We start from the raw sequence: 25,369 nt of genomic DNA, 5'->3' as shown, positions 1-25,369 counted from the left end.
TGCCTGGGGAGCATGGGACAGGGGCCCAGGGCTGGCTGCGATTTGCCGCTGAGAGACGCCTGTGGGGCGGGGGGGAGGAGCGGGGGGCCGAGGTCTGCCGGAGGGCAGCAGGGCGGCCGACGGAGAGCGGCCAGCACAGCAGTTCCGCCAGCGAATACGCTCGGTCCCGCCTTTTCCTTGTTATGTTTTAAGTGTGTGGATATTTTTTTATTGCTTTTATAGCACTGGAATATGAAAGTTCTTGAGAGTAAACCCTAAGGGTTCTCATCACAAGGAAAAGGTTTTTATCTTTTTCCCTGTCTCTGTGAAATCGTGGCTGCTAACAGAGTGTACTGAGGCTGACATGTCATGACATGCGTCAGGGCAGTCCTGATGCTGCCCCCCCGACACACACAGAGCGGTGTGCCCTCACATCTCGTGAGAACTGGAACAAGTAGGTAAAACGTGCTGACCAGGAAGGTCAGTGGGGAGTGAGTGCAGGCAGCAGGAGGGTCTGGTTTCGTGGGGGCTGGGAGAGGGTCTCCGAGGCCGGCGAGTTTCAGCGGAGGCCTGGGGTGGAGCCGGCTGGACAGACGGGGGGTGTGGGGGGGCACCGAGACGGGCGGTGCCCGGGTACGGAGGGCTTTGCTGGGGGCAGAGGCTGCCCTGGGGGGCAGAGAGGGCTGGCGGGGCCTTTCCAGGCCTGTATAGGAGGGCTTTGAACTTGATCTTGGGGGACAGCGTGGAGTTGCTGACAGGTGTGAAGGAGATTTGATGAGACACTTTGAATGGATTTCTCACAGTCTGCGGGCTCTCGTTCAGTGTTCACACGATCGGCGCAGCGAAGCTGCCGTCTGCCCGGCCTGCTGCCGTCTCCCCTGAGTGCATTGGCACCCTCGGTGGACGGTGTGTCGCGGCGGCATCACCGGCGACTTCCTTGCAGGTATCCCAATGCAGCAGCTGCATCTTCTACACCTGAAGCAAAAACAGTCTCTCTCTAATGTGTGTGAAACATCGAGGAATGAATGCACTCTTGCTGGAAACCAGTTTGCCAGTTACTTTTTTGTGGTTTTGCCAGAACCTACCTGACTGATATTTTCAAGTGCGGCAAATAATTGTTCCTTTTGGTTTTGGCACAGTTTAAAACCCAGTGGTAAAACATTGCACACATTTTGGGAAAAGGGCACACGGGCGAACGGCCCGCAGAAAAGGGGGCGCTCCCGTACTGCCTGTCTGTGCGGACCGTGAAACGGTGTCAGGAAGGACTCCCGAGGCGAGAACACTGCACAGGGACGCCACGGAGGAGGAGGACTGGTTTTGAACTTCCCAAGCAGTCGAGCAGGAGATGATAAAAACGGTGAAAAGAGTGCCTTATCTCGGAGTAATTACGTTTTAGACATTGACCTGAGACTCAGGGTTTTAAAAGCCCTTCGATCCATCGTAGTCAGAACTCCTTGCTTGGGAACCTGCACGGTGTTTTTCATGTAGACAGTGTGTCTGAAGCGTGTACCCACGGCCGTGGTTACTTTCGCAGTTAAGAACGTGTGAGAACCGTTTGAGACGGACTTCCCGACGCCACTCCCTTGACCCCGGAGCACCGCCTCCTTAGAGTGCAGGGGCGGCGGCCAGGCCCGCGGGGGCCGCCCGTGAGGGTGCACGTGGGGTCTCTGCAGAACAGCGCCTCCCGAGTCCGTCCTCCCTCGGACGTCTGAGAGGCTGTTCTAAGCCGTAGACGCCTGCCTTGTCCCTGGAGGTGTCCCGTGTCACTGCGGTGGCTGGAACCCTGCCTCCCCGTCCAGGACCCTCAGGACCACCCTTGCACCTGCATCTCTCTCTCTCTCTCTCCCCACACACATCCCTGGCCCTGTCTGTCCTGGACCGCCGACACGGGGTTTGTTGGACGGCCCCGCCCCAGCCCGCCTGTACGGGTGCTCCCCCTCTGCCTTGTTGGGTCGCTCGTCCTGGAAAAGGTTCAGTGTGTGCGTCCAAGGGCTCGCGCAGTCAGCAAGGGGAAGGGCAGCCTGGGGGAAGGGTGTCTGTGAAGCAGGCACCTGAGAAGGGGTTCGTGTCCAGAACATGAAGGGCCCCTACAGCTTAGTAATAAAGAACCAACATTTAAAAGTAAGCGAAGGGCTCGAACAGATGTGTCTTCAAAGGAGACGCCCAGACGGACGGCATCTGGAGGGGCACTGAGCGGCACCACTGTGAGGGGAACGCACACCCCAACCGCGGTGCAGCGGGCTCCCGCCCCACGCCCGTTCAGACGGCTGCTGGACGGTGAGGGGTGGACAGGTCCGGAAGGGATGTGCCGGCTGGGCTGGGGCTCGACGGGGCCCTTCCACTCTGCGGGCAGGGATGGAGCAGGGAGCAGGAGCTATGAACACCATTAGGGTGGTTTCCCCCCAAATTATGAGACAGAATGACCTCGTGACCCAGCAGCGCCGCCCCTGGGTAGGTGCCCCCTGGCAGTGCAAACGAGACTGGAAGAGATAGTTGCACACCTCCGTGTGCAGCAAACGGCCACGTGTGGGGAGCAGCCACAGCTGGGGGTCTCCCGCTCACACGTAGCAGGGTGTCGCGTGGATCACTGGTCTGTCCCCGGTACCGCCGAGTGACACGTACCCACTCTCCCGCTGAAGCACGCGGCTCCGTTCCGCCTTGGGGACTTGCGAGTAACACTAGTGCTGTTTCAAGTGACACCCTAGAATGAGAAGTTTCGCGGGGAATTCTGGGCTACAATTGCTTTTCCTGGAGTGCTTTCGTGTTTTTGTCTCTTGGATGAGATCTGAAGTTCACCTCTTTGGTAGACAGGGATCTGTGAGTCTCGAGCCCGTTGGAGACTTAGAAGATGTTTTAGTGTGTATGAAAAACGCCATCTGTTCCGCACTTATCCTACTTAGCTTCTCGTTCACAGAGATGTATTTTACATTTGCTTTCTACATTTGGAGAAGGAGTCTCCAAATTGAACTCCACGTAGGGACGGAGCTCTCCATGCCCTGGCACAGCCTCTGACATCTTAAGTGATGCTGGACAAAATGGGCCACACTAAAGACTCATTTAACGAGGGAAAGCGTGAACGACTGAATAATTTAAAAGCACTGTCTACCGTGAGATTAACTTTGACTCATGGTGTGATAGTGCTATAAGATTGTATTGTTCAGCAGACTGTGTTAAAACACAGAGGTCTTTACATTCATTGGAAGCTGTTGTCTTTTGAGTGGTTTATTTATGGCTTACCACAGAAAGCGAGCCGTGTTTTAGTATGCAGGGATCCCGTCTAAAGGTCGGGGTGACTTTGTTCTACGCTGGCCTCGTTACAGTCGGACACAGCAGAGGGACGGATTCCGCGTGTGACTTAAAGGGAAGTGTGTGATTCACGATCGCCCTAGACGCGTTTCCGGTTGCTAGAGGGCACCCGTGATGGCGTTTGGGTAAACGACCGAGGTGCCCGAGGCCCGTTCTGCAGTGCCCACTGCCCTCGGGTCAGCCTCACTCTGGTGTCCCCGAGTGCAGGTCACTTCCGGAAGTGGGTCCTCCCGGGGGGCGTGGGGTCAGGTGTGGAGTGCCCCCACGCTGTCATCAGAAGGGTGTGGACATCAGGGTTAGGGCGGGAAGCGGCACGGGGGCAGGTGTAGGTGACCACAGTCAGGGAAGACACTGAGAACTGCAGCCCGTGGACAGTTCGCTGCGGTTCTGCCGCTCTGCACCGCTTGTGCCGTGAGTGCGGCCGGGCACTCGCCTTTGCTCGCTCACGGTGCTTTCCTGCTCCTTGATATGGGAAGCTTAGTTGGGAAACAGTTCCCTTGACTACGTATGATGGTCCATGGTGCTCTGGGGAGGGCATTTTAAATGCACTCACTAGGAATGCCATTTTGCCGTTACTCCATAAATTATTTCTGGACAAGTCCAAGAAGTGCATTTAATTTTGATGTTACTGTGGCCACAGTACGATTCCACGCTCACGTCTCCGTAAGAGCGTGGAGGTGGGCCTGGACCCCCGGCTCGAGCAGGTGAGGCCGTTGCCTCCTGACACCACCGCAGCTCGGTGGGCTTCTGCTCAGGTCTGTGGCGCGTCCCCGTGTTTGCGCCCTGCTGGTCAGACCAGTCCTGACAGCACCCGGTGAGCGGGCGGGCGCGTGGTCCTGCCGGGTGGCTGTCCGCCCGACGGAGCTGGAGGAAGAGGCAAAGTGTGTTCCCTTCGGTGATGCGTCACTTAACGCCACGTCGGTTCTCTCCTCACGTTCGCAGCAGACAGAGCCACACGGGCGGAGCCTTCAAATTCTAGTGGCGGTCAGTTTCCTGATGCGGAAATTTTCAATGTCCTAATTTTAGAAATGTGTATTTGCTAATAAAATGAAACTGTGTAGAGAGAGTACATACTTTTTTTCACTTTAACCCATTCACTTATAAAATCAAGTGTTGAAATTAATTTCACAATACCGTCTTTTTGGCTGATGCAGTTGAGTTGTATTATTCTTACCAAATGCGATTCTAAATCCTGGGATATATACATTTATTTACTTAATGGGCATTAAATTAACCATGTCCAAGAGCAGCCTAATTTCTCCTACCAGATAGCTTTTAAAAGTGGAAGCATGGTGGTACTGAAATTCATACGGATGGCTCACACTCACCCTGAGGCTTCCCATGGACCCATGTTTGAGTTTATGACAAAGTCATTCATGACTTTAATGGACATGTCATTACTTTATAGTAACAGGCATGTTGAACTTATTTTAAATAGTGATTTCTAACTTGAAAACATCTCCTTAATCTTATTTCTGGAAGTAGGGGAAGGTTTGAAGATAGGAATACAGGTCGGGCGCATTTTGTTGTGGGAGAGGCCATCCCAGTCCCGTCCCAGACAGGCCAAGGCGGAGACGTGTAGTGGACACACGCGTGCAGTCAGAGCGGCACTGGGCGTGTGAGTCCCACGTTCAGACCGGGGCCACGGCTGTGCCGTGTCTGTGGCGTGGTGGTTTGGCACGCAGGTGGCTCCCTTGGACTGACCGTTGAATCCCACTTTAAGTGGAAGCGGATACAGTCAGGTGGTTGTGTGTTCCCTGCAGCCAGGGGCAGAATGGACAGTGTTGGCGGCGGACAGCAGGGCGGTGGCTCTGCCCCGTGGGTGCCGATGGAGAGGACCCAGGTGACCGAGAGGGCGGGCGAGGGAGGGGCGGCCGTCCTCGGCGGGGCTGCCGCGGGTGAGTGAGGCCGGGGGGCCGTGGGGCAGCAGGAGCCGGCAGGACAGGGGCTGCGTGTGGACGGTGGTGGGCAGGGCTGGCATCAGCACGTTCACACGGCTGTGCCCGTGCTGCCACCGGCCCGTCCAAGCGACACTGAAAAGCAGCGGCTGCTCTGCAGCCTGGGGACACTCCCCGCCACCTCACCCTCTGCCGTGGCGCTCCTAGACCTCCTGCCGCAGGTTCGATTCCTCAGGAAGTCAGCCCTGAGGTGGGGGCTGTGGAGTGGGTTTGTCAGTGACGTCCTGTCCTGGGATGGGCCCCTGTGGATGGACGGGCTGGGGGGAGGGGCTGGGGACGGGGCTGGGGACGGAAAGGGAGGCGCAGTGTGGCGCAAGGAGGCAGTAGGCAGCGGCTGTGCCTGTTTGCACGGAGCTCCGCGGGCCCTGGGCGCAGTTCTGACGTGGGTGCCCTTCAGGGTCGTCTGGGTGGGCTGAGGCCTCGGCGCCTTGGCCTCCCTCCCCACGTCCCACGGGCACAGGTGGGGCGGCCCCCGGAGCTGAGTGTGACTTTGGGCGAGGCGGCCGTGTCCTGGTGGTCAGCGCTGGCAGGGAGCCGGGCTCTGTGCCCACACCCCTCCCAGCGTGGGGGAGGGGTGTAAGTTCCCATTACTCAGCGGGGTGCATGCTGCACCCCACACACTGTACAAACCAAGTGCAAAAAGGCCATTAATGTGGCTGAGAATCCACACTTCCACCCCTCTGTGAAAACGGGCCTGCTGAGTTCTGGTGTGACGGCAAAGAGAGCATGTGCGAGGCTCCGAAAAGCCTCTTAAAACACTCTCCCTCCTCTGGGCGCCTGTGTTGGGGGCGGGGGGTGGGGAGGGGGGTCAGGTCACGTCTGTACGCTGCAGCCAAGTGAGATCGCAGCAGACTCCGGTTCGAGACTTCAGCGGTTTCTTCGCTTAGAGCTCTTTTAAGGATATTTGTAAAACTGTAAAATGATGCCCCACTGCCTAGTAAAAATACTCTTTTCTTGGAAAGTATTTTCATAAACATATGTATGCATGTTATAGGTAAAAGTTGTATTATTATTTAGTATTAATATACTTTTAAAAAAAAGATTTTATTTATTTATTTTTAGAGAGGGAAGGAAGGGAGATAGAGAGAGAGAAACATCAATGTGCGGTTGCTGGGGGCCGCGGCCTGCAACCCAGGCATGTGCCCTGACTGGGAATCGAACCTGCGATGCTTTGGTTCGCAGCCCTTGCTCAGTCCACTGAGCTACTTCAGCCAGGGCATAAGAATTTTTTAGAAGAGTTTATTAGACTCAAACAGTGGGTATGCCTGGAAGCAAGATAACAACAGACTGAGGAAATTCCGCTTCCGAGAATGACAGCTTTGCAGTTTCTTTTACACATCTGGAGTCAAGGAGGGAATTTAAGGAAGAATATAAGAAGGTGGGAGAAAGCGCGGCGGGGAAGGCTTTCTGATGGGGTGGTGGCGTCGTTAACGAGATTATGGCTCCCTTGAGGTGAGCCCCCGAGGGCTGCTCTGCCTCCCGGGGGTCTGCAGAAGGAGTGCTCCGGCCTCACCAAGGCGTGCGAAGCTGGCTGCGTAGGACAGTGGACAGGCTTTCAGTGAATAAGTTATGTGCCCGGGGTGTGACTGCCCCCCACCACCTGACTCATGACCAGGTCACCTCGTGAGGTTCCCGTCTGTCAGATGTATTACGGGGCGCCCCTCGTCTGCCCGGGTGTGGCGGAGAGTGGGGTACTGACGTGTCACTGTTGTTGTAGAACTGCCTGTCTGTTTCGTTCTGTTCACTTTTGCTTCCTACATTGTGGTGGTCTGTTACTAGGTGGGTTATAGTTATAATTTTGTCTGCATTACACTTCTTAATAACTTATACCATTCTTCTTTGTCTCTTTTAACCTTTCTTGTTCTGATGTCTGTTTCGTCTGAAATTAGTGTAACCACTGCTGCTCTCTCTCGGTTATTTGCACGGTTTATTTTTTTTCTGTCCTCTCACTTTTAACCTGTTTGTGGTTTTGGATCTGAAGTGAGTCTCATAGATAGCGTATAGGTGCATCATTTTTTTTTCAGTCATTTGTCAGTATCTCTCCTTTGATTAGAGCATATAAACCATTTATGTTTAATTAATTACTGTTAAGGCGGAACTTCTGTTTGCTCTTCGTCTTCCACATATCTTCCAGTTTTATTGTGTCCTTCATTTTCTGCATTATTGTCTTCTTTCATGTTCAGTTAGTTTTTGTTGTGCTGCATTTAAACTCCTTTCTTCTTTCCTTGCGTGTGTGTATGTGGGGGTGGGGGCGTGGTTGCCAGACAGATTACATTTAACATCCTAGCTTGATAGCACTTGAACTTAAACCAGCTTAACTGAAGGAGCATACCAAAAACTCCTTCCCCTTTTTAGTATTTTTTGTCACCAAGTTACATCTTTATATATTGTGTGCCCCCAGCCATAACCTAATACTTCTTTTAAATGCATTGGCCCCTTAATTTATGGAGAGAAATGCGGAGTCACAAACCAAAGTTGCAGGAGTGCTAACGTGTAGACCAGGCATTTTTTAAAGAGTGTATTCATTTTGTAAAGCATGTAGATAGCACAAATAAAGTGGTGTTATGGACTGTTGTTAAGATAAGACTGGCTTTTATGATTGTGCATCTCAGTCTTTATTGCATCGTATGGCTTTGAGTCACTATCTGGTGTCCTTTCGTTTCTACCTCCTGGGCTCCATCAACATTTCTTGCAGGTCAGGTATAATGGAACCAACTTCCTCAGCTCTCATTTGCCTGAGAATATCTTGCTGTCTTTTTACTTGTGAATGATAGTGTTACTGGATGTAGTGTTTGGTTGACTTTTTTTAAAACACTTCGAATACGTTGGCCTCCAATTTTCTGATGAGACACCTACTTACCATCTTATTGAGCATTCTGCATATTATCGTATTATATCCAATGAGCTTACTCTGTATTGTTGCTTTTAAGATTCTCTCTTGTGGATACTGACCCGCAGTGTCCAAGACGTTATGGATGAGACATGAGATACATTCACACGGACTGCCGAGACCTGTGGAGGAAAAGGGACGGCACGGCTACCCTCTCCAGGGGAGGGTGCCCTGATCCTTGCCTTCACAGGTTTTTATTGGCTTTTAAATTGCACAGGAATTAATAAGGTGCAGCTTATTAATCATTGCCAGGCAGAAAGGATGAAACGGCAGATAGCATACAGAGAACTATTAGGGCTCATGCTGAGTCAGGGTCTGTCAGCTAAAAGGCTACAAAACTTTGGGAAACAAACTCATTTCCTGCTGGAGCCTTTATCATTTAAGAAAGAGCATTCTTAGCAAAGCAGGTTTCACAGGAGTTTATGTATTGTTTCTTAGGCCTGATTACCTGGGGAACCCGCCCTTTCCAGCACAGGGCTGCACCGCCCTCTGTCATTGTTTCAGGATTAAGTCAGGCAGAGGAGGCAAGATAGCTGGGAAATTAGGAGACTTCTCGCAGGCAGAATGAGGACTCAGGCTTTGTCAAAGCCGAGGGGTGAGGGTCCATCACCCCCTTCCTCCACAGCCCCCCAAGTCCTTCCCTGGGGCCTCCCCGTGATCATGCCTGTCTTAGGTTGTTCCCCTCTTGGGGAATCTACCCCTCATTAGCTAACTGACCAAGCACTGGGGTTCAGTTATGGAAAATGGAGCAGAAGTGGCGACCCTGCCAGGGAGATAAGCTTTGTTTCCTCAGTGGCTGCTGGTCCGAAGGTCGCTCGCTCAGCCTCAGCCATGGGGGGAAGGGGGGGGGTTACAGCTCCTGAAACCAGGCAGGGCGGCTCCCAACAATTCTCCATCTTTTGAAGATTTGAGTATAATGCATTTTGTGTGTATCTTTTTGAATATATATTACTTGGAATTTGTTTGTATTCATGTCTTTCATCAAGCTTGGGAAGTTTCCAGATGTTAGTTGCTTAAACATTCTCTTATACCTTGCTCTTTTCTTCCACGACCTCTCCAGTGTGTATGTTGACCTGCCTCCTCTGCCCCACGGGCCCCTTGGGCCCTGTCCTGCGTGAGCGTTGTGAAGCCAGCCCCCCAGGTCCTTGTCTGCAGATCTGCCGTCAGTCATTTTTAGGGGCAGTGCGTGCTGATTTACCTTTCCTCTGAGTGAGCGGTACACTTTACTGGTACTTGGTAAGCCTTGTGGTTTTTTTGTTTAAAATTGGATGTTTGAATGTAATAGCTAACCATAGATCAGAATCACCTCCTTCTCCAGGTGTTGAGGTGCTTTGTTTCTGTGTTTTGGTGGTTGTAAGCTGCCTCCGTGTCTAGGGTCAGCCGCAGGTGCACACTTGCAGCGGTCTCCGTGTTCCGGCCTGTGTCTTTCCCTGTGCATGCATGGCGTGTGCAGCTGCCTTTGAAGTCCTCACTGCCTGGAATGCCCCCCACCGAGAGGAGAACAAGATAAGGAAGTGTGGGTGCAAACAGCCCCAGCTCTTTGAGGTCCCTGGAAGTGTCTGTGATCAGGAGGGTGTGACGGTAGCTCCCGCCTCTCTGCGCCTCTGAGGTCAGAAATAGCTGTCCGTGCCGAGTGTAGACCGCCAGTACTTGGGAGACGGGGCCTGTCTCCATCCACCCTGACTCCTGCGAGCCTGTGTGAGCCGCCCCAGAACAGGCACCCGGGGGCCGGCCTTGTGGCTGGGGGTGGGGGCGGGGTCTGCCGCCGCGCTGAGAGCCGGCGGGCTTGACGGGAGTGGACCGCAGTTCGCCGCCGCCAGCCTTCAGTGGACTCCCGAGTCTCAAAATACTGGCCTGGCCAAAAAGTCCGTGTGGTTTTTTCTGTAAGATGAGAGACACATTTTTAATGTTCGCCAATAAGTTTATTGATGTGGACATTTTGAGTATGTTGGCTGTTTCTCACGTTGTAGAACATGAATTGTTCTCAATTAATGTCTCGCTTGGATGGCTATGGACTGGAACTGGTCTGCCCAATCTCGGAGCATCGTGCGGCGAGAAGTCTCCGGCACGGAACTTCACACACCACTTCTGACACATTTGACCAGTCACGGCGCCGTCCCCACACGCGGCACAGCTCTTTCTGTGTGTTTCATTACCGTTCCTGAACTAACAAAGCATGATGTGCCCAAAATGTTGCTTATTTCCTCCCATCTTCAGTATTAAAATGGCTACACAAAACTTCACCAATACAGTCTAAAAAAATGGTTTTGCGTGAAGTTAAAGACCACTAAGCACTATGAGACCCATGTTGCAGAAAACAACCAAATGCACTTTTTTGCCAACTAACCACCCAGTATCAGTGACGAGAAAGACTACATCACATTGAGGGTGGGGACGACACGCTTGTCCCCGAGGTGACCCACGTGACCACCTGTTGGTGAACTCCTGCCGCGCGTTGATGGTCAGTGGGCAAGCTCAGCTCCATGGCCTGTTTCTGCAAGGACACCCTGGAACGGAACTGGCGCTTTCTTCTGCAGGTGCGCAAGAGTTTCAGAACTGCTGTGTGGCACCTAGACTGTTCTAGCGCTCGAGTGCTTGCTGCCTACTGTGTATACAAGAGACTTCTCTGTAGTGCGTGGCAGGGGAGAGCGCGGCGGCTGCTGGCACAGCCGGGGCCGTCGCCTCGCTTTGTGCCGGCCCCCGGCCCTGCCACCACAGCAAAGGCTCCCTCGCTTGTCCCCAACTACAGTGCTGGGAAGTCCCTGGGCCCACAGGTTTTGGCACCACGCCCCTCTGCTGCCCGATGTTTGCATACAGGACCCTTCATGACGACGGTGTGCTGACGTCAGGCAGAGGTGACGAAAATGACGACGCTGGCCCCACCTGCGGCTCACTCGTTGGGAGGCGACGTGACCGCGTTGCTGCTGAGGCTCCCTCAGCCTCGGCGTCTGCAGCTGAGCCTGTCGTGGGCTACCCTGTCATCGGAGAAGTGACGGCGCTGTGAGTCCTACACCTCCGCTTCCTGCAGCGACAGCCGGTAGTGCCAAGTGTACATGCGCCAGGGCCGTCTTGGCGGTGGCGTGTGTTTCCACGGTAACACAGGGACAGGGACGTGCTCTGAAGCCAGCGCTCCGCAACACTTCTCGTTTGGAAAGTTGTGGCAGGGGTGAGCTTTTAGCGTGTGTGTGACGTCGGCCTTGAACACACTCAGGTGGTTTCCTCCGTCTGCTCGGTGGGTGGTCTGGAAGTGACCTCGCCACTCAGTGGGGACTGCGGTCCTCTTCGGGGTTGCTCTGTTGCAGGAGGCAGGGTTGGGTGGACTGTGAAAGCCAGGACAGCGGCTGGCTGTCATATTTGGGTTTCTCATTTGCAGTTCCACCTGTTTCTGTGGCGTCGCGTCCTCCCCTCCGTGACTCAGAGGCCTGTCTCCCGATGGGCCAGTTTGATCTTTCTCAGTATCTCTAGACACAAATAGGGCAGCTCTAGGCTGAGGAAACGAGCTTACTAAAGCCCTCCTTCTAAAGCCAATAATCTGTCCTTAAATAAAAGAAAATATAAATAAATTTCACTTTAGGATAAAAAGAATTAAATAGTAGTTTTAGGTAAAGGGTACCCCTTATCTTTCTGTGTAGGGACAAAGAAACTGTGGGGCTCCCGAGAGCTATTTATTGGGGGTTAATACAGTTGCAGAGGCCGCAGCAAGAAGACTGAAAATACCGAGCGGGAACGGCTGTGGAAGCATGGAGAACACGAGCTCCTCTGGGAAACTCACATTTACATTCTAAATCGGTTCTAAATGGACGACACCGGAGCGTCCTGGAGGAGACTGCACGGGGAGCAGGAGGGCGTCCCGTGGCCCCTGGGAAGGCGGTGCATGCGCACTTGGGACGAGATGGGGACAAGGCCAGTGTGGCCTCGGTGTCCCCTGGAAGTGGGGTTCGTGCGGAGCCGCCCCGTGGTCTCCGTCCTCGTCGCCGGGCACCGCTCCCCCCTCAGGCTGACTCTGCGTGGCCGCCACATGGCCCCGCCACCACCCGGGGCCGGAGGCTTCCTCGTCCGTGGCTCTCTGGAAGCCACGGAGTTTCATTAAGCCCCTCCCTTCTGTCCGGCGGGACACTCGGAGACCTTTACTCTGTCCGGCACGTGTCAGGTGTCTGACAGGTCCCTGTGGGTGGGTTCGTTGTTGGGGGACACCAGCATAAACCTTTATGGGCGTGCATGAAAAGGGCGGCCAGTCTAGTAATTATGACCTTTCTGCGGTGAGAAGACAGACGTGCCTCATCGAGGGATGTTGGAACCCCCCCTCCCCCGCCCCCCCCCCGCAAGGAACATGGCACGTGAGGCCGAAGGACGGAGGTGCCGTGAGGCCCTTCCAGGGCCGGGCGCCGCCTCCCTCTCTCGGTTGCTGCCGCTCCCCTCCGAACCCCCGGCGTGGATGGGGTGCAGCTCCTGGGACCGCCCGCTTTCCCCGCGGCACGGCAGGGAAAGCCAAGAGCTCAGCCACGGAAGATCCAGTAAAAATGAGCGTGTGCTCAGCTTCAAGGAAATAATTGTTTTAGGTAGAAATCGTTCAAAACGCATTCTCTGAACATGGAGTCATACAGCTCAGAGTTTTCAGCACGATCCCTACTGAGGTTTTGGGTTTAGGCTATGTGAAGATCGTAACTTAGAATTTGGAATACAGGGTGTAGTTTTAAACCTTAGTTCATAGTGCAGGCCTTGAGTCTGGCCTCCCCCTTTATTCTGATGTCGTCCTTATTTAACATGCAACATTAAAATACAGAAATCTTGTTTAAAATTATGTGTATTGGGGTGCCATTGGTCACCAAGGTCATAATAGGTTTCAAGGGCACATTTCTGTGATAATTGCACTGCGTGCCCACCACCCAACGTCAGGCCATCTCCCGTCACCGCATACTGGGCCCCTTTCCCCTTTACTCCCCCACCCCCTTCCCTGGGGGCCCCCCACACTGCTGTCCGTGTCTGTGAGTCACGTAGGAGCGAGCTCCCATGGTTCTTAGCTTTGAGTGAGAGACTTGTTTTGCTCAGCGTCACGTTCTCAGGGTCCACCCGTGTCGTAGCAAAGGGCAGAATTCCACCTTTCCTTGTGACTGAGTAGTGTTCTGTAGTGTGTATGCACCGAGTTTTCTCTGTCCAGTCCTCTGTCACAGGACATTGTGTTTGTCTCCACGGCTTGGCCACTGTGAATAACCCTGCAGTGGACATAGGGGTGCATGTATCTTTGCGAGTAAATGTTTTTGAGTGTTTTTCGGCAGCTATCCAGAAGCAGAGCGGCTGGGTCAGATGGTGACTCTGTTAATGTTTTGAGGAACCCCTGAACTGTTTTCTGCGGTGGCTGCACCAGTCCGCATCCCCACCGGCAGGGAGTGAGGTTCCCTTTTCTCCACAGCCTCTCCCACACTTGTTAGTAACTGTTTTGTTTTTCTTCCATGCACTTGTGACGGAATGAGACAGCAGCCGTTCTGACAAGTGTGAGGTGGCGTCTTGTGCTTTTGATGTCCCTAGTAGCCAGTGAAGTTGAGCATCTCGTCATATGTCTGTTGGCCGTTTATCTGTGTTCTCGGGAGAAGCGTCTGTGTAGGCCCTCTGCCTGACTTTTCACTGGACTGTTCGCTCGGTGTGGAGTTGCGTGGTCCTTGGTGGGGCCGTCGTGTGCGGCTCTCTTCTCCCGTTCGTTGGCTTGGTTGCCGTGTTGCTTCGCTGGCGCTTCCATCTGCTGCTCTACACAAGCCTTCTAGTGCGACGCGGTCCCACTGGTTCATGTTTGCCTTCGCTTCGCTTGTCTTTCAGGCCAGACTCGTAAAGTGTTCTCTAAGGCCAAGGCCTGTAACTCGAGCACCTACGTTTTCTTCTATGTAGTGTACCAGGCTTTCTTTTATCCATCGGGTGTTCTTGCCTCCTTTGTCAAAAATTACTTGCCTATATACGTGTTTGTTTTTTTTTTTTTTTTTTTACTGTGCTTTCAGTTCTCTTTCATCGGACTGTCTGCTCTCTGCCAATGCCATGCTGTTTTAGTGACCATAGCTCTGTCGTATAATTGAAAGTCAGGGCATGTGATACCTCCAGCTCCATTCTTTCTTCTCAGGATTCCTCTGGCCATCGTAGGACTTTACGTGCAGTATTTTTAATACCAGACTTCAGTTTTTTCTTAACAACAGCGTAACAAAGACCAACTTTGAAATGTCTTCGTCTGTGTGAGGCAGATGGCGAGCATAGTGCTAACCTCTACAGAGCTCATGGCCGAGGGAAAGGAAATCTCCCATAATGCTCCAGTTCATCTGCTGTATGTTAAGCAGTAAAACCCCCATCACCCATAGTTTCCTGTTTTACTTTGGCTACTGAGACATGTGTCATCCTGGATTTTCATGTTGCGGATTTTCAGTTACAGTTTCCTTTGTTTTTCTTTTTTTCCTGTCACTTGACTTTGCATATTCTCTGTTACTTGTTTTTGTTTATGCTGTTTCTTCTCTGTGGCACCAAAGTGACGTGTTTTCTTGTTCGAGTGTGGCAGTGATTCGCCTCGGGGGACATCGGACACTCAGGGTGCCTCAGGGTGCTCTCTCGGTGCCGGGTTTGCCCACCAGGAGCACCCAGGCCGGCACGGATAGGCGGGAGCGGTGAGGGGGCTGCCTCTGGGAGCCCTGGGGCCCCAGTCCCGACCGCGCCCCCGCTGACGGCTCCCGTGTCCGCCCCACCGGTGCGGGTGTGCGCCGGGGGCTGGGAGAGGTGGGGAGGACCCAGCGTGCCAGCTGAAGTTCACTGCAGTTCATTGTGATTGTGAAAATTCAGAAATGTGAGTGGAAGAACGAGGAGGTCCCATAATCTCACCACCCAGGGATACTCTTAACACATATTTACACGTATATGAAGCATATGTGGGCACATTTTTTAATTTCAGGCTTGTGAGATGACATGATATACTGTAGAAAAAAATTTATAATTTAAACCAGTTTGTGTGTGTATATTTATATACATATGTAGGCTAATACATATGTTTTAGGCAACATAGGCTCATATATAGTTCTGCTTTTCCCTTGATTTTAACTTAACCAAATTATGTGAAATTATAAAAATAAACAGTCATCATCATTTTTAGCAGCTGCACTTTTGGATCGTGTTGTATTTATATTTTTTTAAATTGCAAGCCTACTTAAATCTTTCTATTTTAGTAGGAAATGTTTAAACATCAACTAAGAATAAAAATACTTAAGGATTATGAGGATCAATCAAAATCCTTTTCAGCTCTTTAATGCTCGATTTCATGAGACGGATGCGCTGCCTACGGCGTTAAGAGGGCGGGCTAATAATGCTTGATTTTAAGTGGGTCTTCTTTAGATCTCCTGTAACTAAGGAGTTTATTTTGTTTACTCTAAGTTTTCTCTTCATATTTTGTCGTTTAATAGTGTTTACTTTTGTCTGTAGTCCTTATGGATCAAATTGTAAGGAAATGTAATAATTCCTTTTAATTCTGAAGTCTGTGAGTTTCGGTGGAATTTCCTCCTGTTTCTAGGATCTTAATTCAGAGTGCTGAAGAATATTATAAACAGCCACTGAACACTAAATCAACCATCATAATATAAATTCCTTTAAGTTCTAGTTATACACTTGGATTCATTCCTAAAATCCCACTGCTTATAAAAGGAATATCGAGAGTGATCACACAAAGGAAAGTATAAATATATGTATTGTTATAAAGATTTATAAAATATTCCAAAATAAGTACTTACCATGAAGGGTGTACTTACTAGGAAGTTCACCAGGGTTTTTTTCTCCTTTTTTTTTTTTTTTTTTTTGCATGAGCTATTATCCTTCCTAAAGCTTTAAAAAAATTAAGATGATTTTTAGATTTAAGATGGGTTCTTCTTTTTAACATACAGTTCTCTTTAGTAAACATAGATAGTCTACTTCCAAAATTATTTCCTCTGTTTTTTTATTCCCCTCACTGGAGTGTGAGCCCCTAGAAAGCAGGGTGAGTGTCTGGCGCACGGTGGATTTGTAGTAGGTGTTGGCTGAATAAGCACATGCTCACGGAACCCTGAGGCTGCATAAAAATTAGCTTCTGCTGGGTGAGCATTTTTGTGGCGGATTAATTGTTCATGAATGATTCAGAATCCGGTATCCATGGTGATTCCCTTCCTTCCTGTCGTCCCCCTGGCCTTTCCTGTAAAGCAAGCGTCCCTGCTGAGCCATGTGGCAGCGCCAGCAGGCCAGTCCCGGGTGCGTGTTGGGAGTGGGCAGACACCCGGGGTCAGGGGTCTTCTCCGCCCTCACCCTCCCCCGCCCCGCCCGGGGTGACCTGCACAGAGTCAGGCAGGGCGTGTGGAGACCGGGGCCTGTTTCTTCTCAGTTCCTTTGAAAGTGTCTTTGTGGGAAAAAAAGTTTTCAGTGTCAAATTGCATTGTCTGGATGTTGTTTCACTGCAGACTTACGGGGTGGTGGGAGGAGCCGCCTCAGCCCCCAGTGCCTGCCGCTTTGGGCTGCAAACGCTGTTCCTGGTCTCAGCCCCCGAGGCTCCTCACCGCGCAGCCCCCCTTGGAACGGGAGGGGATGAGTCTTTGACTTGTTCCAGTGTCCCTGGGGCGGCAGCCGTCAGCCGAGCGAGAGCTCCCCACACAGGGAGCGGGAGGCAGGGGCCCCTCCGGGCGGACTTTTCACCGTGGCCGTTAACGTTCTCAGCTGCAACAGCAGTTCTGCAAATGCAGGGGACTTGACGTTCATTGCATGAAAATTATCTGAGGACGTCTGAGGAGGAGGAAGAGAGAGAGGACGCATTTCTAAATCACGGCATATGGCGAGGAATCTGGCATTCAGCTAAAATATTCTTTCAAGTACGTTCAACTATCCATTAGGCAAAAAAGTTTTTTCTAAATACACGTCGGCAGAGCCAAAGGGACACTCACACAGACGTGTGGACGGCACACGCTTCCGCCCGTGAGCTGGCGCTCACACGGAGCAGCGGGTGGCTGCCGCGGCCCTGGCAGGGGCCTGCTCCCGCCCCTGCTCCCGCCCCTGCTGCCGCTCACGCCTGCTGCTGCTCACACCTGCTGCTGCTCACCTGCATTTTCCGCCATCTCACTGAATGTCTTAGCTGAAAACTTGGAAGGGATCGAAAGCATACAGGCCTCCTTAACTTCAGAATCTGTTATTAATGAGTCTGTGGCGATGATGAAGACAAACATCGTCAGAGAGGCCTAGGAGAGGCGGGTGAGGGGTTGGGGGCTGAACAGCGAGTGCAGCGTCTCTGTGACGGGCCTTCAGTGAGGTGGGAGGTGAGCGTTCTCCGATACCACGCTTACTCCCAGGGATGTCGGCGGCACCGCCAGATCACTGCAGAGCTGTAAGAAAAGTGTGTAAGCCGCTGTGTGTAACAGAGGACGACACACAGAGGTGCTTCTCACTGGGCACTCACTGCCGGACCCCCGTCCCAGCGTGGCGAGTGGCAGGGGGCTCCGAGGGCGTCCGTGCAGAGCCCGCGTGGGCACACGGTGTACCGAGCGTCTGCAGCAGCTGAGCGGCGTGATGGGCGGGGCACTCTTGAAGGACCAGCTGGGTGGGAGAGGGCGTGCGTACACGCTTGTGTGTGAGCATGCTTATGTGTGTGCTGTGTGCGTCTGTGTGTTGTGTGAGTGCATGTGTTAGCATGTGTGTATGTGTGTTGTGTGTGTGGGGGCATGACTGTCCAGGCAGATCCTGGATTTGGGGATGAGCTCGGGGGCTCCTGGTTGGTGTGTGGTTTGGGGCCAGACGTGGTGTGGACGCGGTGGGTGAGCAGTCAGCCGGAGAGAGGTTAGAGAACACAGGGACCAGCAGACCCGGTGGTGAGTGAGCGAGGCTGCTACAAGAGAAAGAAGAACCACACCCCCGTTGGAGCTCACTGGGGGGCGTGTTTTATCGGTGTGCAGACCGGCCGGGCTGTGCTTGGAAGCAACGCGATGCGCCTGGAGTGGGCGTGAGCAGTGTGCGCCCGTGCTGGCCTCGGACGAGGTCGGATCGCTGCATGAGACGCCGGCAGCAGCAGCAGGTGGGGGGAGGGCTGCCTCCCCGCAGGGTCTGGAGAGGCCACGCAGACACACTTTCCGTGGGTCGGGACCAGTGACCTGGGCATGGGACAGCCGGAACCGCTGGGCCACAGGTGGAGTCGTGGCCGGTTCCCTGCACCCTGCACCCTGTTGGCCACACAGGAACGCTCTTGCCAGGCGGCCAGCCCCATGGGGAGGGCCCTTCAGCGGGCCTCCCCCGGCCCGCCGTGACCCTCGGGTCTCACTGCGCCAGGAACTGGTGCCGACGAGCTGGTGTGGACGCCCGCCCCCGGCCAGGCCCGCCGTCCAGAGGGGCGGTGTTCCCACCGGGGTGCCGCACGGGCACGTGCCGTGTTTCAGCAGGAGGCGCTGGCATCACCCTTGCGGCACGGGTGTCCGTGGGCACTTGGGATGTGCATGAAGGCTGTGTAATCAGCACACTGAGGTGTCACAGGCCTCCCTCTGTCTGCGTGTGCGTGGGCAAACCGTGGCGCGTGCGGCAGCATTCGCAGGCCCGGCCGGTTTACAGAGACTCTGGAAATGACCAGCAAGCTGCGCTGTCTCATGTCCCTCTGGAATTAGCGTGCACACGGAGCCCCGAACTTGTTGTGACAGGATTAAGGAACGAAATTCTAGATTGCTTAAGCAGAAGCTCTGCAGAGGAGCCTGCACTGTGTTGCGCGTGGATGCTGCGCTGTGTGTTCCGACTGCTCCGAGTTTCTAACTGTGTTTTCCCTTCCTTCCCCTCCCCCAGACGAGACGGCGCCTAAGGAAGTCAGCAGGGTGAGTACCGTGAGCGTGGTCTGTGCGGTCACCGGGCGGGAAGTAAGTCCCGTCGTGCGCAGCATCTCGGGGCTGGGACGTGTTCAAGGGTCGGGAGGACGATGGCGGCAGCTCTCCCCACGTGGCACTCACTCCTGTGGGACCAGGTCGGCGGGCGTGGCGGTCGCAGTGCGGAGCCTCAGGACTGACCCCAGGGGGGGTCTTCTGGACCAGTGGCCAGCACGCAGAAACCGTGAGACCGCGTGTCAAGACGGGGCCCTGGGCTCGCGGAAAGCCATGGTTGAGGCGACGCCATGCTGCCCACCCACGTGGCAGCTGTCGCCTGGGCCACGAAGCAGCCGCTGCCTTCCCCATGGCCCATGCCCCGTGGCTGGGTCACATGCGTGACTGGCTGACCCTGCCTTTGAGTCCAGGCACCTTCTCTGCGGGGGAACAAACGGCGACCCCTTGGGCACCAGAGACACGAGTTTCTAGCCTGTTTAGACGTATATATATATATATTTTTAAGATTTTATTTACTTATTTTCAGAGAGGGAAGGGAGGGAGAAAGAGAGAGAGAGAAACATCCATGTGTGGTTGCTGGGGGCCGTGGCCCGCAACCCAGGCATGTGCCCTGACTGGGAATCGAACCTGCGATGCTTTGGTTCGCAGCCCGCGCTCCATCCACCGAGCTACGCCAGCCAGGGCTGTTTAGACGTACTAAACGAACTGTTGTCGTGTCCAGGAGAATACTTAGCGCTAACTCTGAGAGACTTAGCAGACTTGAAAGCCCCTGGGGGACGGGCACCGAAAGCACTCAGCACACTGTGTTTACTGCTGCTCAAGCAGAATTAATGACGCGTGAGGCGTATTTTGTGTGTTCTGTATGCAGATACAGATCTTACAGGTGGGTCAGATACTGAAAATAATCAGTCAAAATTGCATCTAACAAAGCCACGTACAAGAGGTCGTCACACACTCTTTGTCTTGAGCTGTGACCGACGTGCTTCCGTGTGGCCGTGCCTATGGAGCCATTCCCGTAGTCTCGGTCCTTTGCAGAAAGCAGTCTCTGACGTCACCAGGGTCTCTGCCGGCGTCCGGGCAGAGCGTCCTCTGTCCCAGCCGATGCCGAGTCTCTGTCGTCTCCGGGTCTGGCCGGGCGCCTTCTTGCTGACGTCACCCCGATGTCAGGGCTCCCGGTTGGAGAGTCCCGGGAGCGAGCGCTCCACCTCGTGGTGCCGAGGGGTGGACGGGTCAGCCGGGCATGTTTGCGGCTCCTGGGAGCAGCCCCTTGGGCTGGGGGTGACGGTTGAGGATAAAGGGAGCCTTCTCCCAGGGGCACGTGAGGCAGACACCGGGTGGGGGAGGGGGGCGGTACCGGCCACGCTGCTGCCCGGGTCTCGGAAGCAGGGGTGCGTGTACACGTCGTTGGCGGCAGGAAGGAGAGCCACGCATCCATGTTCCCTAAAGACCAGACTGGCTTCGGCTTCCGGGGCAGGGCGCGCCTGAGCCGAGTCTCCCTGCGCAGCCTGCCGCGGCGCGTACACGGTGGTTCCTGAGGGCGGCGGGAAGGTCGCTCTGATTTAGGGGGCTCCTGTTTGCCTCCTGGGATGTTGGTTCCCTGCCGTCGGATTTGTTCCCGTCTCCTGCGCCCCCAGCTGTGCGCCCACTCTGGAGCCCGCGGCGTGGTCCCGGTTCTGCTCCGGGCCATTTCCCACGCCGCTTAGACCATGGCGGCCCTTGAAACCAGGCTTGCTCCTGTCTTCTGGTGCCTTCTCTGCATTTCAGTCTTTTTTTACGATGTCATTGATCATTTCCTGCTGTCAGCTCTTTAGTTTCTCGAGCTTGCAAAGCAGAGTCTTGGCTGAAACTGGCCTTGCACATGGCCGTCGTCTCACACGTAGAACTAGCTTCGCCCTGGGCACGCCCCGGCGATGCGGACACCCCATGTGGCCCTGGTGTTTTTCCCTTTCTTTGGGGGTGCTGCTGTGTATGCTGGGGGGCTGTTTGTTGATTTATTTTTAAATGTTTTTTATCTTGAAGTGGGGTTAGGTTTGTACGTGTAGTTAGGGTTCCCTTCCCTTGCTGACTGTGGGTGTCAGTGCTGTGACGGTTCTTCTGGTCGACGCCGGGTGGCAGGGCTGGCTGCGGGGTCAGCGGTGCCCCTGGGCCTGCGAGCGGGGTGGTGGGGCGTCCTTCCATCAGCATGGGGGCTGACGGAAGTGTGTCGCTGTGCTGGCCCCCAGGTGTGTGTCCACCCTCCCGGGCTGGGGCAGCGCAGGACGGTGCCCCTCTTGTGGTGCCTCCGGGGGCTGAGCTCCGGGGCCTGCCCGGGAGCCCCACAGCGGCCTGGGCTCCTGCTCAGCGCTGCTGCTGCTGCAAATGCAGGGTCCGCTGCACGGAGGGAGGGTGCGGACCCAGCCTCAGGGTCCCCGGCGGGGCAGGGAGGGGGTGGTGTCCTCCCCTCCCGCCGAGAGCCATTTACCGATTTCAGCAACAGTGCCGTTTCTGGGGAAGGGGCACTGTGAGCAAGGTGTGGTGATGCTCTTCAGTTTGGTTTCACTGGTACGTCCGGGGAGGTTGCCTTGAACTTGACGGCACGGGGCCCCAGGGGCCCCACTTCTCTCGGCCTTTTTCTTTGGTTGTTTAATGAAGCGAGGCAGGGCAAGTCACAGAACTCCAGCTCCTCTTTCTCCTGGGAGAACCCGTCTTCTGCCCGCGTTTGTAACACGCTCGTCACCGCGCTGGCAAAGGCGTCTGCCCGCTGAGCGCCTCTCCTGTGCGGCCTGCAGTGTGCACCTCCGTCCGTCGGGAGGGCGGGGCGGCTTCGGAGTGCGGCCGTGGAGGACGAGGGTACAGCGGGTTTGTGGCAGGGACGGTGGCTCCCGGGGCCCGGGGGAAGGGCTCGGTAGAGGCAGCCGACCACCAGGGAGGGTGGCCGGTTCCTCCATTCCCAGGGCAGCGTGCTGGGGGTCCCTGGGGGTGGCAGCCCCTCGGCCCAGGCTGGGATGGCAGCACCGACCTGCGGGAGCCCGGGGCATCTCTCTCTTTCTGTCTTTCTGTGTCTCTGTCACTCTGTCTGTCTGTTCCTCTCCCTTCCTTTCTGTTTCTCTGTCTCAGCATTGGAGATGAAGCTTTTTCTTCTTCACAGAGTCTGGTTTTACTCGCTGGAGGTCACGCTGCTTGGTGACGGTGCGATCGAAGCTGAGGTTGTAGGGCTGACGTTTCGGGTCTGGTCCCCGCTAATGGCAGCGGGGTCAGGGCCTCGCCTGGTCGCCCCGGGAATGCACGGCCCGGTTTCCCGGGGAGGGCAGGGGCGTTGGCTGCGTCTGTGGAAGGTGTTGGCGACCACACACACGGAATCTTCTCCCTGCCCTTCAGGTCTTTTGTGTTTATTTGTACAGCTTCTTGATTTCCTCTTTGAAATGTGAAACTTCTTCTGGTAACACATTCTGTAGAGAGGGTGGGCCCTGCGGGTTGGGTGGTGGGGTTTCCCTCCTCTGCAGCGCAGCTGCTCTTCCGAGGCTGCGGGGCCTGGGCAGGGCCGGCCCAGAGACACCTCCCTCCCTCCTCTCGGGAGGGGAGAACCCTGGGGCAGGCGTTCCCTGGGTGCGCGGGTGCCCGTGGCTGCGTCCCGGGGTGAGGTCACCTTGAGCCGCATCTGAAGGAGCCTGCTGACCACTAGTCCCTGCGGGGAGACCTCAGGACTCCAGGGTTTCTGGATGAGTCTGTGGGAGGAACGGCGGCCTGCCTCCCTGGGGGAAGGAGCAACTGGGAGAGGAGGAGGGCCCGGGCCGCAGGCCCCTGGGCGGGTGGCTGCCCCGAGCGCGTCTGCGACTTCTCCGGGCGCGGCAGATGCTCAGCCTGTGCCGCCCGCCCGGGCCGGGCCCCGAGGCCTCTGCCCCTGCCTCTGCCCCTGTGGTGCTGTCTGTCCGTCCCGCCGCAGCTGCGTTTGCGGGCAGGTGGTGTCCGCCCTCGCTCCGGAATGGGCAGCTGTTCCAGAGCTTTCCTTCCCTGGAACCCGCAGCCCTCGGCTGTCTTCATCGTCCTCACGTCACGGCAGCCTCCGTGCGTCCGAGAGGACGGGCCGTCAGACCAGGCCCCTCTCGCTCGCCCGTCCGTGGGTCACATCGTCCGTGGGTCAGCCCGTGGCTCCAGCGGGTCCCGCTGCTGGGCCCGAGGCCGAGGGTCACTCTTGCGTGGCCTGGCGCTCCGCGTTTGGCCTGTCCTCATGCGGCTCCTCCAGCGCTGCGGACACGGGCACGGTCGTTTACACGGCAGAACGAGGTTTCTGAAATGACACTGACGTCCCCTTGAGCCGGTCAGGAAGAGCGGGAATGTTTCCTTTTGGCCTTCGTTTCCCACGAGCTCACTCACATGGTAGTAACGGTGGTGCCTGTCCTGCCCGTGTCTCCGCCTTTCGCTCCCGCGCCGGGGGTGTCTGACGGTGCCGGCGGTCCAGCGCTGCCTTCAGTGGCTCCCGGCGGTCCTGGGAAACTCCCTTTGCGTTCCCGCGGGGTAAGCTTTTACTTGCTCTCTCTGCTGTTGAATCCTTCGATCGTTTCTTATTTTCTGTAGACTGAATGTTTTCCTGTGTTTAGCAGCTTTACTTCTGTGGAATGGGTCCTAAGGAAAAATGCTACGGCTTGAAGTTACGAGGTCGAAGGACGTGGCTATTTTATGGCTTGTAATACACATGGCTAAGTGGGCTTAGCAAATTCCTCCTCCAGTTTAACGTTTTGCTTTAACCCAAATAAATCACCCATTAAATAATCTTCTTGTCTGTACGTGGCTTGGCATTGTCTGCATATTTTTATTTAAAGCAAGCAGGCATACTTCCCCACGTTAAGTAACTCTTTCCTTTGGTGGGACCTGCGTCTCTGCGTATTTCGTGACACTCGCACCAGAGCTGCTCTGGGGCGGTGTCGTCACGCTGAGACTCGAGTCCCTGCTTTGCCTGCACTTATCTGGGTCATCTTTTAAAACACAATTTTCAAAGCCTAAAATGTAAAATGGGGATAAGGTCTACCAGACCTAAGGGACACAGCCAAAATAGGATGGAATTGATATCTTACAGTCATTTTAGAGGACCCAAATTAAACTCTTGAAAAGCAGAGGGGAAGCGTTTAGAAGGGAAGGAATTAATGGCTCACAATTTAAAATATTGACTTGGTTAATAACGCAAAAGGTGTTTCCTGAAATAGGTCAGTAAAAGAGACTGTCTTTGTCCATCTGTGGAAGAAATAAGAGAATACAAACATTAAAGAATGACAAAGGGCATGTGACTATACATAGGGCGATTTTCTTTTAGGTTTCATTTTTTTATTTTTAGAGAGGGAAGGGAGGGAGAAAGAGAGAGAGAGAGAAACATCAGTGTGCGGTTGCTGGGGGTTCTGGCCTGCAACCCAGGCGTGTACCCTGGCTGGGAATCGAACCTGGGACACTTTGGTTCCCAGCCCGCGCTCAATCCACTGAGCTACGCCAGCTAGGGCATGATTGTTAATAATTTCATAAAAATACTATATATACACACACACAAATGCTTTTGAAAATTTAGAGGAAAGGGCCAATTTTGAGAAAATTGTAAATCATTAAAACTGATAGAAAAAGAGTTAAGGGACCTAAATATACTGTTAACCATGAAAAAAACTGAAGAAATTAATTAAGAGTGAACCAAAACTGACATGATACCCAGAATCTTTTATTGAATAATTCCACTGGACATTAAAGATGAAAAATCTTCCCACGTAATAGAAAGTATGTATGTCCAAAGGTAGGAAAAGAGCTCATTCCAAGAGGAAAGTGGTTCATGGCACAAAAGTTAGAACGGAAAAGCTACCCACCCGTTTGACCCCTGCAGACCTGAGCTCAGAAACCCGAAGTCGGCAGCCCGGCTGCTCTGGGAGACCCGTTTCTCCCGCCACGGGTGGCGGCGGGTGGGTGGCAGGCTCTGCCGGCAGTCCTGCGGAGGGCGAACCGGCGAGCGCCAGGGTGGAGACACCGGAGGTGGGGGGTCCCCGGACCTCAGGGAGGGACTTGCAGGTAGATGCCTTTGGAGGCAGCGTCCACACGCGGTGCTGATTGACTGGACGTGTGGTTGGGGAAAGGAAGGGAGGAGAAGTGACGGCATCCACGTCCCGAGCCCCCCCCCGCCCCCCCCCCCCCCCGGCCGCCGGACTGGGGGCGGGGCCTCCCGACTGGCACCTGAGCGTGTGCGGGAGGGCAGGCCTGCATCAGGGACTCGGTTTGGGAGGCGCTGAGTTAGGGACACCTGACGGATTTCCAAAGGGAGACAGACGTCCAGGAGCTGGGTGGCAAGTCGAGCGCAGGGGGATGGTGTGACTGAGAGAGGTACGTCGGGGAGTCTTTAGTAGCATGGGTGATTTAACAACCGTCCACAGACAGCAGGTGCGCAGAGCACCCGGGAGTGGGTG

The 25,369-nt window shown here is 54.6% G+C and overlaps 1 protein-coding gene across 1 annotated transcript in view; it reads left to right on the top strand.

The window, feature by feature from the left end:
- The window catches only part of PDE10A (phosphodiesterase 10A), a 177,408-nt gene that overhangs the window by 95,097 nt on the left and 56,942 nt on the right, over positions 1-25,369 (top strand). Inside the window, 1 exon segment of the mRNA XM_028504006.2 lies at positions 18,928-18,956. Coding sequence (XP_028359807.2) covers positions 18,928-18,956 — 29 coding nt within the window.

This window comes from Phyllostomus discolor, chromosome 4, assembly GCF_004126475.2.
Source record: "Phyllostomus discolor isolate MPI-MPIP mPhyDis1 chromosome 4, mPhyDis1.pri.v3, whole genome shotgun sequence".
Classification (NCBI taxonomy): Eukaryota; Metazoa; Chordata; class Mammalia; order Chiroptera; family Phyllostomidae; genus Phyllostomus; species Phyllostomus discolor.
This window is presented reverse-complemented; position numbering and strand designations above follow the sequence as displayed.